Source organism: Hylobates moloch, unplaced genomic scaffold, assembly GCF_009828535.3.
Source record: "Hylobates moloch isolate HMO894 unplaced genomic scaffold, HMol_V3 SCAFFOLD_1, whole genome shotgun sequence".
NCBI classification, from domain to species: domain Eukaryota; kingdom Metazoa; phylum Chordata; class Mammalia; order Primates; family Hylobatidae; genus Hylobates; species Hylobates moloch.
In genome coordinates this window covers 231958226-231976627 of record NW_026652276.1, presented here as the reverse complement: position 1 = coordinate 231976627, position 18402 = coordinate 231958226, and the positions used below count along the sequence as shown (strand labels likewise).

General features: G+C 46.1%; 1 protein-coding gene across 12 annotated transcripts in view; it reads left to right on the top strand.

Moving 5' to 3' along the window:
* Positions 1 to 18402, top strand: part of PRKAG2 (protein kinase AMP-activated non-catalytic subunit gamma 2) — a 333499-nt gene that overhangs the window by 248763 nt on the left and 66334 nt on the right. For 10 of the 12 annotated variants that reach the window (XM_032762260.2, XM_032762259.2, XM_058428208.1 and 7 more), the window contains one exon: positions 11457 to 11526. The exons of the other annotated variants lie outside the window; for them this stretch is intronic. In XM_032762260.2, coding sequence (XP_032618151.1) covers positions 11457 to 11526 — 70 coding nt within the window. The remainder of the gene's footprint in view (positions 1 to 11456; positions 11527 to 18402) is intronic. 12 annotated transcript variants of the gene reach the window in all.

Genomic DNA, 18402 nt, shown 5'->3' with positions numbered 1-18402 from the left:
AGACCACAGAAGTCTCCAGAATGTAGAAGATATGGTGGAGGCATTAGTGGGTCCCTTTAATTTCAGTTGGAATATTGTACTTCCTTTTGATCACGTTATGTAGAGCAGAACCAAAGTGGAAGTATTCTGTCTCAATCATGTTTGTAATTTTTCACCAATTTAGGAATAGAGCTTCCACCCAATATGGGACTTAAAGGGGCTGAAAAACAGTTAACAGTGATCTGTTCTGGAAAGGGTTAATGAATAGGTCAGTTGTAGGGGAGGGAGCAGAGAATAGAGAAGAGAGACGGCCTTGTGACACTGTATCATTCTGTGCGTTGCATTCTAATATAAATACAACATATTTCAAAGTTTGTGACTTGGCTGCATTAAGAATCGAAAGGTTAGGTGAACTTGGTGAGCAATAGTTATTTTTTTATTTGCAAAGTATTATAAGACAATAGTAAGAGTTATCAACCTATAAGAGAATGTAAGTATTCAGCTCCCAATAAGTCATGTTAAACACAAAGCTAATAATAAAATATTTTGATTGGCAAATAAATGGATTTATTTGTGAAAGGCAAGAGATATATGCATTTCAGACTGTAACTAATGAATGTGAAGGGTAGCAAGCCAAACATGCTGATTCTCCATGTTCGTTGAGCTCCTTCTTCATACCTTCTATGCCAATTTCTAGTCATGCTAGGACATGTTCGTTCAACAGATGTTTTATTAACCAACTACCCTGGTTCCGGGCACATAGCCCATATTAAGTAAGTATTTGCTGAATGAATGACTGTCTTCAAAACTTACCATTGTCTCCTATTTTGGAAATTCGAAGATAATTTAACATAGAGAATCCAGACAAAGGACTTTTTGGGTTAATCAATTTTCTTCACCTTTTGTTTAATAACACTTCCTTTGAAACAGGTTTTCAGCTGACTTGAGCTATACAAATTGGTTGCCACTCTCTCTGAAAAGATACTGTGGAATAAATTATCTTTAAAGAAAATCATAAATAAATGTTAGAGAGGAACTAATTTTTATAGCATCTGAAATTGTTATTTAGAAAGGTATCAAAATGAACAAAACCTTCTCTCCAAGTATATTGATTAAAAGCAATCAGCAGAATTAATACACTTCTTTTTGGGGAGTGGGGTGGTCTCAGTTTGTTGCCCGGGCTGGAGGGCAGTGGCATGATCACAGCTCACTGCAGCCTTGAACTCCTGGACTCAAGCAGTCCTCCCACCTCAGCCTCCTATGTAGCTAGCTGGGACTACAGGCATGAGCCACTATGCCCAGCTACCTTTTGTTTTGTTTTTTTGTTTGTTGTTTGTTTGAGACGGAGTCTCACTCCGTCACCCAGGCTGGAGTGCGGTGGCGTGATCTTGGCTCACTGCAAGCTCCGCCTCCCAGGTTCATGCCATTCTTCTGCCTCAGCCTCCTGAGTAGCTGGGACTACAGGAGCCTGCCACCACGCCTGGCTAATTTTTTTTTTTTTTTGTATTTTTAGTAGAGACGGTGTTTCACCATGTTAGCCAGGATGGTCTCGATCTCCTGACCTCGTGATCTGCCCACCTTGGCCTCCCAAAGTGCTGGGATTACAGGCATGAGCCACTGCACCTGGCCCCCTTTTAAAAAAAAAAAAAAAAAGATGGTGTCTCCCTATGTTGCCCAGGCTGGTCTCAAACTCCTGGGCTCAAGTGATCCTCCCACCTCAACCTCCCAACATGCTAGGATTACAGACATGAGCTACTGCATCTGGCCAAGAATTAATACTTACAGTGTTGAATATATATTGGAGATTTTTTTCAAATTTCTATGCTACTTTTAAAAATCAATTGTCTTCCCTTAACAAAAACTAAAATTGGCCAGGTGACGTCACTCATGCCTATAATCCCAGTGCTTTGGGAGGCTGAGGCAAGAGGATCCCTTGAGCCCTGGAGTTTGAGAGCAACCTGGGCAACATTAGCCGGGTATGGTGGCACGTGCCTGCACGCCCAGTTACTTGGGAGGCTGAGATGGGAAAATCCCTTGAGCCCAGGAGTTCAAGGTTACAGTGAGCTATGATTATGCCACTGCACCCCAGCCTAGGTGACAGAGCAAGACCCAGTCTCTTAAGAAAGAAAGGGCCGGGTCTGGTGGCTCACACCTGTAATCCCAGCACTTTGGCAGGCTGAGGTGGGTGGATCGCTTGAGGTCAAGAGTTTGAGACCAGCCTGGCCAACATGGTGAAACCTTGTCTCTACCAAAATACAAAAAATTAGCCAAGTGTGGTGATGCACACCTGTAGTCCCAGCTACTTGGGAGGCTGAGGCAGGGGAATCGCTTGAACCAGGGAGGCAGAGATTGCAGTGAGCCGAGATTGTGCCACTGCACTCCAGCCTGGCAACAGAGCGAGACTCCATCTTAAAAAAAACAAAAAACAAAAAAAAAAAACTGAAATTGTAGGGTGGTGGCAAGAGCTGGCAAAGCTCTCAGCCAGTATCCATGCCAGGATCTCATACTGCCAGTGAACTTTGGTCCTCAGATAGAATCTATTACAATAAAAACTGTCCTGCCATCATTTCTTGGCACAGTCACTTATTTTCCTTCAAAATGTTAATTCCAACACTAAAGGGAAAGTGACTATAATGATTTCCAAACAGGAATGAGGTCCAAGGGAAGCAGGAGTAAACTGAGTGAAATAACTTCTAAACCCATTTATGCTTCTAAAATCAACTGTTTCCCTACCAAGTTTTAATGGATGTCTGAATGAACAATTCGTTTCACCCAAATATTTTTTGAATGCCTACTATGTGTCACACACAGGCAATACAAAGATGATGAGTCATTCTTTCCCTTCAGAGAGCAATGTGGGACTCAGAGGAAACAGAAAAAGTAAATCCCAAGCCAGTGTGTTAAATGCCATATGGAAGCTTGTGGGTTCAGAGAAGTAATTAACCAGGCAAGTTGTGAGAAAAGGTCGTGAATTGGGGAAGGAAGGAAGGCGGGGGGAAGGAGGAAAAGCAGAGTGAAAGAAAAGAATCAGGAAAGGCTTTCAGAGAAAGATTGATCTGAATCTTTAAAAACAGTAAGAACTGGCCAAGGAATGGAGGAAGAAACAGGGAGGCCAGAATGCTCAGAAACCCTTACAGCAGTGAGTGTATGGTCTATTCCAGGACAATGCCTTAAGGTTTAGGTGTGGGGTACACAGAGGGACATGGCAAGAGAAGGTGAATAAATGATCAGGTCCTTCCCCCCAGCTCAGGAGTTTGCCAAGAAAATCCTAAAGATTGCTGAGAGCCACTGAATGGTTCTAAGTGAGAGAATAATAAGTCTGTTTTGTTTTTGTTTTTGTTTTTGTTGAGACAGAGTCTCACTCTATCACTTAGGCAAGAATGCAGTGGCACGATCTCAGTTTACTGCAACCTCCGCCTCCCAGGTTCAAACAATTCTTGTGTCTCAGCCTCCCAAGTATCTGGAATTACAGGTGCATGCCCCATACCCGGCTAATTTTTGTTTTTTTTTGTAGAGACATGGTTTCACCATGTTGCCCAGGCTGATCTTGAACTCCTGACCTCAGGTGATCCAGCTGCCTCGTCCTCCCAAAGTGCTGGGATTACACATGTGAGCCACTGTGCCTGCCCAAGACTGCATTTTTAAAATGTCACTCTATCAGTCAGGGTTCTTCAGAGAGACAGAGCCAATAGGTGATGGATAGACAGATGATAGAAAGGTATGGAGATAGATAGATAATAGATGATTGATTGGTTGATTGATTGACTGATAGATGGATGAGAGGGGAGTTATTGGGGGAATCGCCTCGTGCGATTATGGAGGCTGAGAAGTCCCATGACAGGCCATCTCAAAGCTGGAGTCCCTGGGATGCAGGTAATGGTATCGTGGCTCAGTCCAAGTCTGAAAGCCTTAGAACTAGAGAAGCCAGTGGTGTAATTCTCAGTCCAAGGCCATGAAAACCAGAGGGCTGCTGCTGTTAAGTCCCAGTGTCAAGGCAGGAGAGCCTGGAGTTCTGATGCCCAAGAGCAGGAAGAGGAAAGTGTCCCAGCTCCAGGAGAAAGAGCAAGGAAATCCTCTGTCACCTTTATTGTTCTCTCCAGGCTCCCAGCTAATTAGATGGTGCCTGCCCACACTGGGGGCAGATCTTCCCCACTCAGTCCACTGACCCACATGCCAGTCTCTGGAAACTCCTGCATGGACACACCCAGAAATAATGCTTTAGCGGTTCTCTAGGTGTTCCTTAATCCAGTCAAGATGACTGGATTCAAATTTAACCGTCATAGGCACTCTGGCTACATGGAAGGAAATAGACTGGAAAGGGGGCAAGACTGGAGGAGCTCAAGCTGCCCCGCTGGCCAAGCCAGAGAAAATGGAAGCCTGAACCAGGGTAGGTGTAGTGGGGATGGAGACAAGTGGGTTGCCTCAAAAGAAACCAAGACAGCAAGATGAGAGGACTGGGGCACAGTTTTAGATGAACTGCATCTGTGTTGGTGTAGAAAACTCCAGTGGAGATAAGAGTAGGGGGCAGTGTGGAGCTCAGGAGAGGGCTGGGCTGGGACTGAGACCTGGACATGTCAGGCACAGTGGTGAGTTGGCGCTGCCTGGAGAATGCTTAGTGGGAACAGGAGCAGAGTGCACGTGCAGCTCCTGTCCAGCATCCAGGGGGTTTCACATCATTCTTTACTCTTTGGAGGACGCCCTTGCAGAGCAGAGTGGAGCTCAGGGAAGACAGCAGGATGCACAGAAACTGAGAGTTCTGTACGCTAAATTATTCAGGAGCTCCTTACCCAGTATTTGAGGTTGATTTATTTCTTGCAGGAGCTATTTAAGACTTCTTTTAAGAGGCAGAGCAAACTCATATCCGACCTCTGTGCATAAAGGAGTGCTTTTTTGGCAGTCATTTTATGATTAAGTTTTCAGGCTGAAGTTTTCCCTTCTGATAGTCATTCAAAATACAGTGTTTTGCTGCACCTGGGCACAATTATGTAAGACACACCTTAATAATTTAGCTTTTTTTTTTTTTTGAGACAAGAGTCTCGCTCTGTCGCCAGGCTGGAGTGCATGGCGTGATCTTGGCTCACTCCAAGTTCCGCCTCCCAGGTTCAAGCGATTCTCCTGCCTCAGCCTCCCGAGTAGTTGGGACTACAGGTACGCGCAACCATGCCCAGCTAATTTTTGTATTTTTAGTAGAGACGGGGTTTCACTATGTTGGCCAGGATGGTCTCGATCTCCTGACCTTGTGATCCGCCCACCTCAGCCTCCCAAAGTGCTGGGATTACAGGCATGAGCCACTGTGCCCGGCCAATAATGTAGCATTTTTTACCAACCAAGAAGTCACACTTGTGATGGCTCCGTGTTTCTCAGGCATTCTCTCCATAAAGTCCAACTTGGGTCCCTCTGTTCCCTCCCACCACACTGGAGTCCAGTAACCTCAGACTGGCTGATGTTATACAAATGGAAACGTTCCCTGTGGCGGAACTGCGCCAGGCTGTTAGCAGAACCCAGTTCCTCCCTGCCATGGTAGGCCCATTTTGTTCTCTGTGGGGAGATCAGTCTGGATTATCAGGAGGGTTTGGGTGGTGGATTTGGTCTGTTTTTGCTACGTCAAACATCCCTGATGCTGATGGATTGAGAGATGAGTTGGTGTCATAAGTGCAAGCCCCTTCTCTTTGCTTGCATGACATTGCCCACACCCTTCCCCTCCCTTCGCCTCTTCTCTTGGCTTTCCCTGCCTGCCTGAAATAGCTAAAATTAAGTCTGGCATAAGTCTGTTGAGACTTTAAGAAAACATTGCCATAAAAGGGCAACTGACGACCACCAGCTTCAAGTTCTGTATGCCTACAAATCTGTCTGTCTTTTGACCCTGTGCACATTAATGTACATACCTAAACAGTAAAAGCCCTCAAATTCCTGAAATTGACTTAGTGTGTTATAAAAAAAAAAAAAAAAAAAACCTCATGATTTTTTCTGTTGTTCTATGAGTAGCCTCCTTTCTAAGGAAGAAAACATGAGATTTCTTACTAAGTAAAAACCTGTGGAAATAAATTCAATCCCACTAGCATATTATATAAAAACATTTTTATTTTAGGCTACTCCTGTATACCCATTATTAAGTGGAGTTGCATAAAACATTAATTGTTTGAATTTCCACCCTCGACCAACTTCTATAGTGATGGTTTATAGGTCTTTTCAGTCTGTGAACCACTTTTGCGTCCTCTTGACAAACATACTGCCATTTGCTGCCCATTTCTGCCTCCCAAAAAACAACCCCTCACGATTACAGGTGAAATTGATGGTGCTTATCATAAACACCAATAAGAATTTTTTTAATTATACTAAAATTATTTCAAGAAACAAAAGCATAAACTTAAAAATAGAACGAGAGATACTTCCTGTGTACCACCAAACTTTTTTAAAAAATTAAACTTTTTATTTTGAGATAATTGTATATTCACATATAGTTGTAAGAAATAATGCAGAGCGATCCTGTGTACCCTTTACCTAGTTCCCCGCAGTGGTAACATCTTGCAAAAGTAAACAGTACAGGAGAAACTGGAATCCTCATACATTGCTGGTAAAAATGTAAAACGGCGCAGCCACCTTGAAAACAGTTCAGCAGGTCCTCAAAATATTAAATGTAGAGAGGCCAGGTGTCATGGCTCATGCCTGTAATCCCAGCACTTTGGGAGGCTGAGGCGGGTGGATTACCTGAGGTCAGGAGTTCGAGACCAGTTTGGCCACCATGGTGAAACCCCATCTCTACTAAAAATACGAAAATTAGCCGAGCATGGTTGTGGGCACCTGTAGTCCCAGCTACTCGGGAGGCTGAGGCAGGAGAATCACTTGAACCCAGGAGGCAGAGGTTGCAGTGAGCTGAGATCGCGCCACTGCACTCCAGCCTGGGTGACAGAGTGAGACTCCATTTCAAAACTAAACTTAAAAATATATATATTAAACATAGGGTTACCCTGTGGCCCAGCAATTCCACTCCTGCATATATGAAATGAAACACATGTCCACACAAACATTTGCACAGGAATGTCCATAGCAGCATTTTCACCATAGCCAAAATGTGGAAACCACCTGAGCACCCATCAGCTGACAAAAGGATAAACAAGGTGCATGTGTCCACACAACAGAGTATCGCTCAGCAGTAAACAGAAATGAAGTGCTGATCCATGTTACAATGTGAATGGGCCCTGACATTAAGCGGAAGCTAGTCACAAAAGACCACCTATTGTATGATCCCATTGATGAGAAATACCCAGCATCCGTAGAGACAGGAAATAGTTGCCTGGGGATGGGTGTGGGGGTTGAGCAGGTAATGGGAAGTGACTGCTAATGGGTACAAGCTGTCTCTTTGGGATGATGAAAATGTAAACTTAGTTGCACAATTCTGAATATTCTGAAAATCACTGGACTGCACGCTTTAAATGGTGAGTTATTTTATGGTATGTGAATTATATTTCAATAAAGATTTTTTGGCTGGGCACAGTGGCTCATGCCTGTAATCCCAGCACTTTGGGAGGCCGAGGAGGGTGGATCACGAGGTCAGGAGATCGAGACCATCCTGGCTAACACGGTGAAACCCCATCTCTACTAAAAAAAAAAAAAAAAAAAAAAAAATACAAAAAATTAGCCTCTAGTCCCAGCTACTCGGGAGGCTAAGGCAGGAGAATGGCGTGAACCGGGGAGGCGGAGCTGGCAGTGAGCTGAGATGGCACCACTGCACTCCAGCCTCGGGGACAGAGCGAGACTCCATCTCAAAAAAAAAAAAAAATTTTATTGTCATTTCCTCCACAGAATTAAATCAGCTTGGCCTGACTCATAGGGAAAAATACAGGGTGATATCACAAGCAGCATATTGACATTGATACAGTCAAGATGTAGAACAGTTCGGTCACCACAAGGATCTCTTACATTATCCTCTTATAGTTATAGGCACCTCTGGCCCCCTACCCCAGCCCCTGATCCCCGGCATCCCCTAATCTGTTCTCCATTTCGACCATTTTATTTCAAGCCTATAATATAAATGGAATCATACAGTATGTGACCTTTTAGGATTGGCCTTTCCCCCTCAGCATAATTCCCTGGAGATCTATCCAAGTTGTTGTGTGTCAATAGTTCCTTCCTTTTTCTTGCTGAGTAGTAGTTTATGGTATAGATGGACCTACCACAGCCCACTTCACCATTCATCCATTGAACGACATCTGTTATTTCATTTGCACTGTTGCAAAAAAGCTGCTATGAACATTCACGTACAAGTTTTTGTGTAAACGTAAGTTTTCATTTCCCTGGGATAAATGCCCAAGAGTGCAACTGATGTGTTACATGGTAGTTGCATGTTTAGTTTTATAAAAAACTGCCAAATTGTTTTTAAGAGTGGTGGTTCCTGACCGGGCACAGTGGCTCACACCTGTAATCCCAGCACTTTGGGAGGCCAAGGCGGGTGGATCACCTGAGGTCAGGAGTTTGAGGCCAGCCTGACCAATATAGTGAAACCTCATCTCTACTAAAAATACAAAAATTAGATGACCTGTGGTAGCACATGCCTGTAATCCTAGCTACTCAGGAGGCTGAGACAGGAAAATTACTCGAACCTGGGAGGTAGAGGTTGCAGTAAGTTGAGATTGGTCCACTGTGCTCCAGCCTGGGCCACAGAGGGAGACCCTGTCTCAAAAAAAAGCAAAAAAAAAAAAGAGCAGTGTTTCCATTTTGCATTCCCACCAGCAGTGTAGAAGTGATCCCGTCTCTCTCCACATCCTCACCAGCATTTGATGTTGTTACTACTGAGATGTTAGCCATTTTAACAGTTGTGTAGTGGTATCTCATTGTGGTTTTAATTTGCATTTATGTAATGGCTAATGACTTTGAACATCTTTTCATGCACGAATTTGCCATCTGTATGTCTTTTTTGGTGAAATAGCTCTGTGTCATTTGCCTGTGTTCTAATTAGATTATTTTCTCCTTTTTCTGTTTAATATTGATAGTGTTTATGTATTCCAGACATTTTTATTTTATTTTATTTTTGCTACTCCTTGGAGAGCACGGCTAACCCTATAGGCAGTGTGCTAGTAATTTGTTGGCTGTGTGATTTGTACATATTTTCTCCTACTGTGTAGCTTTTCTTTTCATCCTCTTAACAGGGTCTTTCACAGAGCAAAAATTCTTAATTTTAATGAGGTCCATTTATCAGTTTTTCCTTTTATGGACTGTGTTTTTGGTGTCAGGTCTAACTTTTGCCTCGCCCCAGTTCCCAAATATTTTCTCCAAAAAGTTTCATAGTTTTAAGTTCACAATCCAATGTGATCTAATTTTTGTGTAAAACGCAAGGCTTAGGTTGGGGTTTGTTTTTGTCTTTTTACCTTTTGATATCCAGTTACTCCAGTTCTATTGCTTTTACACCTCCATCAAAAATTGGTTTGCCATGTTTGCATGGGTCTATTTCTGGGTTTTCTATTTATTTCTATTGATTATTATATCTATTCTTCTGCCAATACCATTGTCTTGATTGCCGTATCTATATAGTTTGCTTTAATATTGAGCGACTTCAAGATTAAAGAATTCTACTGTACTCCCAGCTACTCGGGAGGCTGAGGCAGGAGAATGGCGTGAACCCAGGAGGCATAGCTTACAGTGAGCCGAGGTTGCGCCACTGCACTCCCTCCTGGGTGACACAGCGAGACTCCGTCTCAAAATAAATAAATAGAATTCTAGAGCTTGCGCCTTTCCATATAAATTTTAGAATAAGCTTATTTATGTCTAAAAAAAAAACCCTCATTTGGTACCAATTGCATTAAACCAAAAGATTAATCTGGGGGAGAACTGTCATTTTTACTATGTTGGGGCTTCCAGCTCAGGAATGTCTCTCCATTTATTAGCTCGTCTTTCATCTACAGTTTGTGATTTTCAGCATACAGCTACTATACATGGTTTCTTGAGCTTATGCCTAAGTTTTAATTTTCTTTGAAGTGATTGTATTAAGTGATATTGTTTTAAATATTTTTCCACGTGTTCATTGTTAGTTTATAGAAATGTGATTGATTTTTGTGTGTTGATCTTGTATGCTATGACCTTACCGAACTCACTAATTCCAGGCGAGTTTTTTCTTTCTTTTGTAGATTCTTTGGTATTTTGTATGTAGAGATCTACATAGGTGTTTTTCTTCCTTTCCAATCTGTATGCGTTTTCTTTCCTTTTCTTGCCTTATTGCAGGGCCTAGTACTTCTAGAACCATGTTGAATAGGATTAGTGAGAGCAGACACCCTGGCCTGGTTTCTGGACTTTATAGCGAAAGCAGTCTTTCACTATGAAGTATATCTGCTGTAGCTTTTTACCATGAAACATCTTAGTTTTGTTTTCTTTTTCTCTCCCCACCCCTTTTCTTTTTTTTAAGGGGTTTAAGACTTAGGGACTGGAGGAAGTAAGATGACAAAGCAAAACGAGAGGCATTTTCAGGACTTCCTCTTTCAAGTCCGGCTTCAAGAGCGCTAGGCCAAGCTCCTTTCAGCCCTAATCAGTACTGGAGCTAATCGCATTCGCGGCGCCCGTGCACTCTGCAGGGATGGGCCGTGGGGCCAGGGACCTCGGTCCCCTCTCAGCCTGTCCTGCCCTTCCAGGCGGCTAGCGGCTGCCGGCCGCGCCGCCTGCCAACCTGAGTTGGCCATAGTAGAGTCTCCGATACCCAGCTCCTCAGCAGCCAGGGCCAGATTCAGGGTGTGTACGCTTTTGGCAGCGGCTCCCCAACCGAGAAGACACTCGGCTGCGAAGAGAGGACGCAAATTAAGAGTTCCATGCTGGAAGAAAAAAATGGATAGCGACAAAGTGCATCTACAATACGTGCAGCCCACGGAACGATTTTTGTTAAGGGGGCCGAGGATGGGCAGTTACATCTAAAATTTGGAAAGGGAAGGGGAAAGCGAGAAAGGCTCCCCTAGCTGGCGCCCCGGGGCGTCCTGCAGCCTCCAGCCCCTCTCCCCGCCCCCGCGCCGCGGAGCCCACACCTGCGCAGGTGGAGCCTGCCGAGCGCGGCCGCGGGTGCTGGGAAGGTGAGCGGCGCCGGGGGGCGGAGTGGGGGCGGGCCGCGGGCCTCTCCCAATAGCCGCACGGCGGGGAGGACGCGGGCCGCGGCCGGAGGGGGGCGCCCCGGGCCTAGGCGCGGCCGCCCTCGGGCTCCCGCGTCCCTTCCCACGCTTCCTCCCGGGCGGGCCGTACCAAGGCGCGGGGGGGAGCGGCGCGTCCCACTCGCGGAGGGGCACGCGGGCCGCGGCCGCGCCACCTGCGGCGGCGGCGGCCTCGGGCGGGTGGGGGCCGTGCTCCCGCTCCGCCCCCGGCCCCCGCCGCCCGCGTCCCCCGCCAGGCCCCTCCTCCCGGCGGCGCGGCAGAGCCAGGCCCGAGCGCTCGGCCGGCCGCGAGCCCGCCGGCCGGGGACGAGCGCCGCAGCTCATGCTGATCGCTGTCCTCCTCCTCCCCCTCAGGCGGCGCTGGCGGCGGCCCTGGGACCCGCGGAAGCCGGCATGCTGGAGAAGCTGGAGTTCGAGGACGAAGGTGAGTGCGCCCCGCCCGCCGCCGGCCTGGCGCTCCCACGGCGCGGCCGCCCGAGGACCGGGACCCCTAGGGACCCCGCGCCCCGTCTCCGGCGCTGCCCCACGGCGAGCTGCGTCCTGCGGAAGCCCAGGGGCCGAGGCGGGAACCGGGGCGGGGATGCGGGCGCCGGCGAGCTCGGGTTGCGGGGTACCGGGCGTCCGCGGAGGGGACGCAAGCCAGGCTCCCAGAGCGCAGCCCGCAGCCCGGCATCCGCACGGATGGGCGGCCCTTTTGTCCTTACTCTCCGAACTCGGATTAGAGCAAGGTGTCAGGAAGCGCTAATTGTTTGTGCTTGTCACCATGCACTCGGAGGCAACCCTGAATCATACCCACAGTCCAGATCCTTAATCATAGACTGGTGCCCTTATCTGTGCCTGTGAAGATACCACCGATAGGGTGTGTCTTCTTTTTTAATGGGGAAAGTTAAACAGGAAAACCTGAAAAGGTTATTGAATCGGTGTTGAGTTCAGGCGACCCTCTCACTCCGTCATTTCTGTCGCCTCTCCTCTCACTTGGTTGGTTTTTTTCCCTCTCCTGTCTTCTTCTTGTATCTTACAGGTGAATAACTTGGATCTTATTTTGAGGCTGTTAACATTTGAAAGGCATGAGCTCGTTCTTTGGCAAAATTAATATTTAAAATGGAATGTGATGAGCTTTCACCAGGATCTTATTTTGAAGCTGTTAACATTTGAAGGGGATGAGCTTGCTCTTATGCAAAATTAATATGTAAAATGAAATGTGATGAGCTCAAAGTCGGGAAAGAACTTTATATAAGATGCTTGACAATTCGAGGACTTGAAAAGGCCTTCACACTGTCTTGTGTGCTTCCATTATTTATTTAGCAACTTCTCTTTTTTCCAGGAGTATTGATAGAATAAAGCTCTCGAAACAAAGAATGTGCCATGTGGATGCTGTCCCTTGTGCCAACTTTACTTTAATACCTCTGTTCATTCACAGTCAGGCAATTACTTAAATAAGCCTGCACAGCCAGCATAGACGTGTTAACCCAATAGAATTAGCCGGGTGTCTGTTATCTCTTAGATTCACTGCAGCGTTTCACAAACATGTTAGCTGGAAGAGAATGCGTTCATAGTCATTGTCATTAAAAGTGTCCATATTTATTGGTAACAAATGGTGCATTTCAGAATTTTACTGGACTTCATTTGCATTTCATCCTACAGAAAAATAATCCAGGGTCTTCATTCGAACCCATCTCACTATTCCTCAGTTTCATTATATTGCAGGCCAAATCTTGGCCACTGTCCACTGGGTGGAATGGTGTGCCCGTTCCATAAGACTTTGAATGTCTAACTCACCAGGGTTTTGTCTCTTATATTAGTAAGAATGAGAGTCTTTTACATTTACAATTTTTGCAAATTAACAGGGAGGCAAGAAGAGACTAGAGAGCAGCCTCTGTTCGAGAGGAACCTCTACTACTTATTTAGCTGTTTGACCTTGGACAAGTTACTTAACCTCTCTGTGCCTTGGTTTTCTCATTTCTAAAATAGAGCTAACATCAGGTATTTTGAGGATTAAATGAGACAATCCATATCATGGCATTTAAAAACAGTGTAAACCCATAGTGAATACTTCATAAATGTTCGTTACTATTATTGCTTAAGTGCCATTAAGCATTGTACTGAATTCATGAGCTTTTAGAGACTTATTAATGAATCTCAACACAGAGATTCTTCTCAACACAGATTTGGTGTCCTGTCCCTTTTCTTCTTCTTACTTGAGATTTCTTAATTTAATTATGCATTTCTCTAAGCAGATATACACTCTTTTTTTCTTTTGCATTGTGTCTGCCAACGTAATGAATGTAAAGTATTAAACCTAAGCATCTAAGAAAGGAATTTCCACCCTTCACCCATCTATTTTTATCTATATTGCTGTCATTCCTTTAAAGCACACTGAATCCCACGAATAACCCTGTCAAACTTTTCTAGATTCTTAAGGAGGCAGAATGTTAAACAGTGACTTTGAGGCTGAGCTGAGCTAGAAGAAAGAACAGTGTTGGCGTGGTCGTCCAAATGCAGCTTTGTTTCTTTTGAACTTTAAATTGCTTATTCATCCAAAATACAGGAAAATTGAATATCAAGCAGAATCTCACACTTATTTAGCAGGGACAAAAGTCCCAACAGTAAGACATTACACCTCTAAATATCCTACATAATAGGGAGCCCTTGACGAGATCCTCATTTCATCTTTCAGCATCCATCATACCCTGTTAATGTCTTCATGTATGCATTGATGTCTGGAGGCATCGCTTCAACCAAGATATATTCGCTGTACGCGGAAACACATGATTACTCATATTTTCATTACCAAGATTTTTCTATTTCCTAATAAGTTATAACTGATACTATATTTGTTAGAAACATCTTGGAAGCACTGGTGAGATTAGGAAGAAAGATTGAGTTCTACCCTGTCTAGTTGGGTCATCTTTGGCCTGGGTTATGACAGGAGCTGCCATCCCTTTTCTGCTGTCAACCCTTCTTACCACGACAAGAGGGACATTGTAAGGGTGGGTTTGATGGCCTCACTGCTCTGTGGGACAGTCTTGACCACGTTCCTCTGTCTGCATATCCGATAAGTGCAGACTTCTCTTACTCCGCAGGCTCAGTGCCCCTCCCTCTCTGTGCATAAGAATAGCCGGAGATCTTTTTTAAAAGGCAGATTCCAGTTCTCTGGGTCTGGGGTGGGACTTGCCTAGCACAGGGGCCGCTCCTGCTGCCGGTTCATAGACCCCTCTTGGAATAAACAGGACGTGGGCCGGCCAGCTTTTTCTGTAAAGGGTCAGATAGTAAACATTTTAGCCTTTGCGGGTGTTACGGTCTCAGTTTCTGTCGCAACCACTCAATTTGCCCTTGTAGCAAGAAAGCAGAAAGCGGCTAACACAATCCAAGGGGCGGGGCTGGGCTCCAGTAAAACTTCTTTACCAAAACCCAGATTTGGCCCTCAGGCATAGTGTGCCAGCCCCCTGCTCTGTGTCTGCCTCACTGTGTCTGTGCCTTAGAGGGTGGCACGTGATTAGAGCTGCATGCTTTCCATGCCACACCGATCTTAGTAAGACTTCAAGGCTCAGCTCAAGTCTCTTCTGGTCTCCGAGGCCTTCCCTGAATACCCTGTGTACTTCTCTGGCATTCCCCTTTCTCTCCCCCGTGACTACTACCGCAGCTGGCACATAGCAAGTTCTCAGCAGTGCTTTGGAGCTCAATGATTTCATTAAGTGTTTGTAGTTACTTTGTGGGGATACTGGGGGAGGAAATGATTTTGTGTATGAGAAGCCTTGCCCATAGCAATCTGGGATTTTTTTTTTCCCTCCCTCCGTCCCTTAGGGTCTCGCTCTTACCTGGGGTGAAGTACAGTGATGCGATCTCAGCTCACTGCAGCCTCAACCTCCTGGGCTCAAGTGGTACTTCCACCTCCCAAGTAGCTGGGACTATAGGCGCATGCCACCATGCCTGGCTAATTTGTGTACTTTAGTAGTGATAGGGTTTCACTATGATGGCCAAACTGGTCTCCAACTCCTGGGCTCAAGTGATCTGCCCGCTGCAGCCTCCCTAACTACGAGGAACTACAGGCAGGAGCCAAGGTGCCCAGCCAGCAATCCCTTTCTGTGTTTGCTTTTTACATTTGTAATTGTTACACCGACCACATCTTCGCTGTGTTTGTGTTTATCTATATTAACTGCCTTGAACTAATTTACTAGCCAGGACCAAGCACAAAGTACTTTGCAAGCACCTAAACACAACTCGCGAATGCTTTTTGAGGTAGGTAATTATTCAGCGGTTTTATCCGTGATTAATAAACCCGCTCTACACTGGCACCACTTCGTGAAGTCTGCAGCCTCTTTAGAGCTGTCCGCATTCTCTCCCAGCTGCCGGAGGAGCTGGGCTATTTCAAGTTTTTGATAACTTGCTATGGCGGTTTTACCCGCTTCTTAGCAGAGAGTGTCTTGCCAGACTGACTGTCTCTCCTCTTCCTCCTCATTTGCCGCTTATTTCATCCCAGTTCAGCCATTCTGTCCTATTCTTCTTCACTTGCAAAGATTTTCCAAAGTAGAATTCAGGCCGGGTGTGGCGGCTCACCATTATAATCCCAGCACTTTGGGAGGCAGAGGCAGGAAGATTGCTTAAATCCAGGAGTTCAAGACCAGCCTGGGAAACATGGTGAGACCCTCGTCTTTATAAAATATTTTAAAAATTAGCTAGGCATGGTGGTGCACGCCTGTGGTTCCGGCTACTCGGGAGGCTGAGGTGGGAGGATCACCCGAGCACATATGGTTGCACCACTGTACTTCAATTTCATGTCTCCAAAAAACAAAAACAAAATGACAACAACAACGAAGTAGAATCCTCTTTCCAGAATGTACCTCAATCTTGCTTTATTTTTCTCTCTGTTTTTTTTGTCTCACTCTGTTGCCCAGGCTGGAGTGCAGTGGTACAATCTCGGTTCACTGCAACCTCTGCCTCCCAGGCTCAAGTAATGAGCTACTCATGCCTCAGCCTCCTAAGTAGCTAGGATTACAGGCATGCGCCACCATGCCTGGCTCATTTTTGTATTTTTAGTAGAGATGGGGCTTCACCATGGTGCCCAGGCTGGTCTCGAACTCGTAGTCTCAAGCGATCTGCCTGCCTCAGCCTCCCAGAGTGCTGGGATTATAGGCGTGAGCCACTGCACCCAGCCAATCTTGCTTGTTTCTAGCAAAACTGGTCAACCTCACCTACAGTGATCAAAATAGGTAAAAGTAGGGGCCCCTTTTCATAGGAGGGAAAGAAAGCATTGTTTTTTAGTAAGGCATCTCGGGATTCAGGCCCAGATCTGTGATGAAGGGACTGTATTTCCTTGGACAACCCGTGAGGTCTCTCGGGGCTTTGTCTTGTTGTTATTGCTGTCATTAAGAGTTTTCTCTATAAAACCAGGGGGCCGGCACTTAGTGATCTTTTGCTTTTCTCTCTAGCTTGAAAATCAGACCCCAAAGCAACCAATAATCACTATTTATAAATAAATAAAAATGTATGTTCACTCAAAACTCATTCATTCTCAACTGGAGTAACACCCTGAGTAAGTGAAGATTGGTTCTTGTTGGGAGACAAAAAAATTGCAGCTGTTACAGTGGGTTTTGGCCATCCGAAGGGCCACGGTACATGAACAAATACACAGTATATCTGTGCTGTTAAAATGTCATGGGGGTAGGACAGTTAGGGGGAGAATGTATAAAAAAGACTCGGGGTGGGGGGAGGATAATGAAAACGAGGCTTAGAAGCTGCTGGAACTTGCTTAAGGGAGAATTGCCTCCCTGTGTATTTGTGGTCATCTATTGAATTATTCCCTTGTCTCTTGGGTCTCACAGCCAAGAGTCAGCTTGCAAGTTTCTTGACTCTACTGCGGGGCACTGACCTCTGCTGGTGGAGATATCAAAGTGGCAGGTGTGTGGGCACAGTCTGCTACTTGTCGATCATTACTTAGGGCACGAGAAGGCTCGGGTGATCATCTGCTTTCCAAACGCTACCCTTCCCTGCTGAGTTCACACACTCCTCGTAGATAAGACACTTAATGTTTCTGGATTATGAGTAGTTTCAATTGTATGAAATCCCTGTAATTAAAGTTGTTGCTCTGGAGTTGGCGCCATATGTAACATATTGCCCTATTCCGTGGGGTCTAGGTACACATTTCAGCTCTGTGAAGTCAGGATGTGACTTCACATTTGGTGGTGTCTCCAACTTGGTGAGGTAGGGTTGTTGTCTTGGAGTAGATAGAGGTTTTGTCACCAGAAGATCCCTGACTAGTTTAAGCAGAGGACAATGCTGGGAGGATTCGGGGTATCGGTAAGTGGGACTTGTCACCAGGCTTCGCAAGTAACTAGAACCAGCTGGAAAGTCATCAGGGCCCGGGGCATTGAGCACCTCTGGCCATTGCTCTAGGGCATGTGACCTCCCATCTCAGAACTTCTCTGCTTCCTGGCGGACGTGTTGAAGAATGGCCTCTTGGCCTGACAGCTGTTCAGCTCCGACCCCACAGCCAGCTGAGCTGAGTCCTTACCCATGCTTCGGACCCCAGTGATATAACTCACATCCCATACGATTCCCCTTCCTCCTGGAGCACTGGATATGGACTTCTCGCTGCCCTGTCCGAGGCCTCCATCTCATCCTGTGCCCTCAGCCTGGAGGTCGTGCTCTCCTCCATGGCTCAGGTTCCCCTGACACTGATCTCTCTGTGCCCATCTCCTTCCTTCCCCTTCCTTCTTCGGTTTGTTTTCTTTCTTTTTGACCAGGCTGATTCCGTAAATGCCCGCATCCTCCCAGCTGTTTTAACAGGAAAGCTGTTTGACTCCAGGTCCAAGAGAACAGCTCCTTGCTGCTGCTTCCTGCTTGTTCACCTCTCTCCCTCGCTCCCGGCCAGTGTCGTCTTCCTATGGACAGTTCCAGCAGCCGAGCTCTCCCAGCGCCTGCTCTGCCCCCTCCAGTTAATTTGCCATGCTGCTGTTGGAGATATTTCCTTCAAACATGTTTCTAATCCCGTCGCTTTCATTTCTAAAGCTTCCAGTACTTTTCCTTCACCTGTAGGAGTCCGCACTTCCCGGCACGCCCTCCTTGCCCCCTTCTCCTCCCTCCCCAGCCTCACCTGGTGCCTCTTTCCTCCCTGCATTTCCCTCCAGCTACTCTGGCCTTCATCAGCTTCCTCAAACTGCCTTGCTCCTCCAGGCCTGCCGGACTTGACACAGACAGCTCCTGCTCCTTGAATCCTTCCTTCCTCTCCTTTGGCCACCTGCTGGTTTTCTCCAAGTCTCAGGTTAGATGTCGCTTCCTCAGGGAAGCCTTCCCTGTCAGA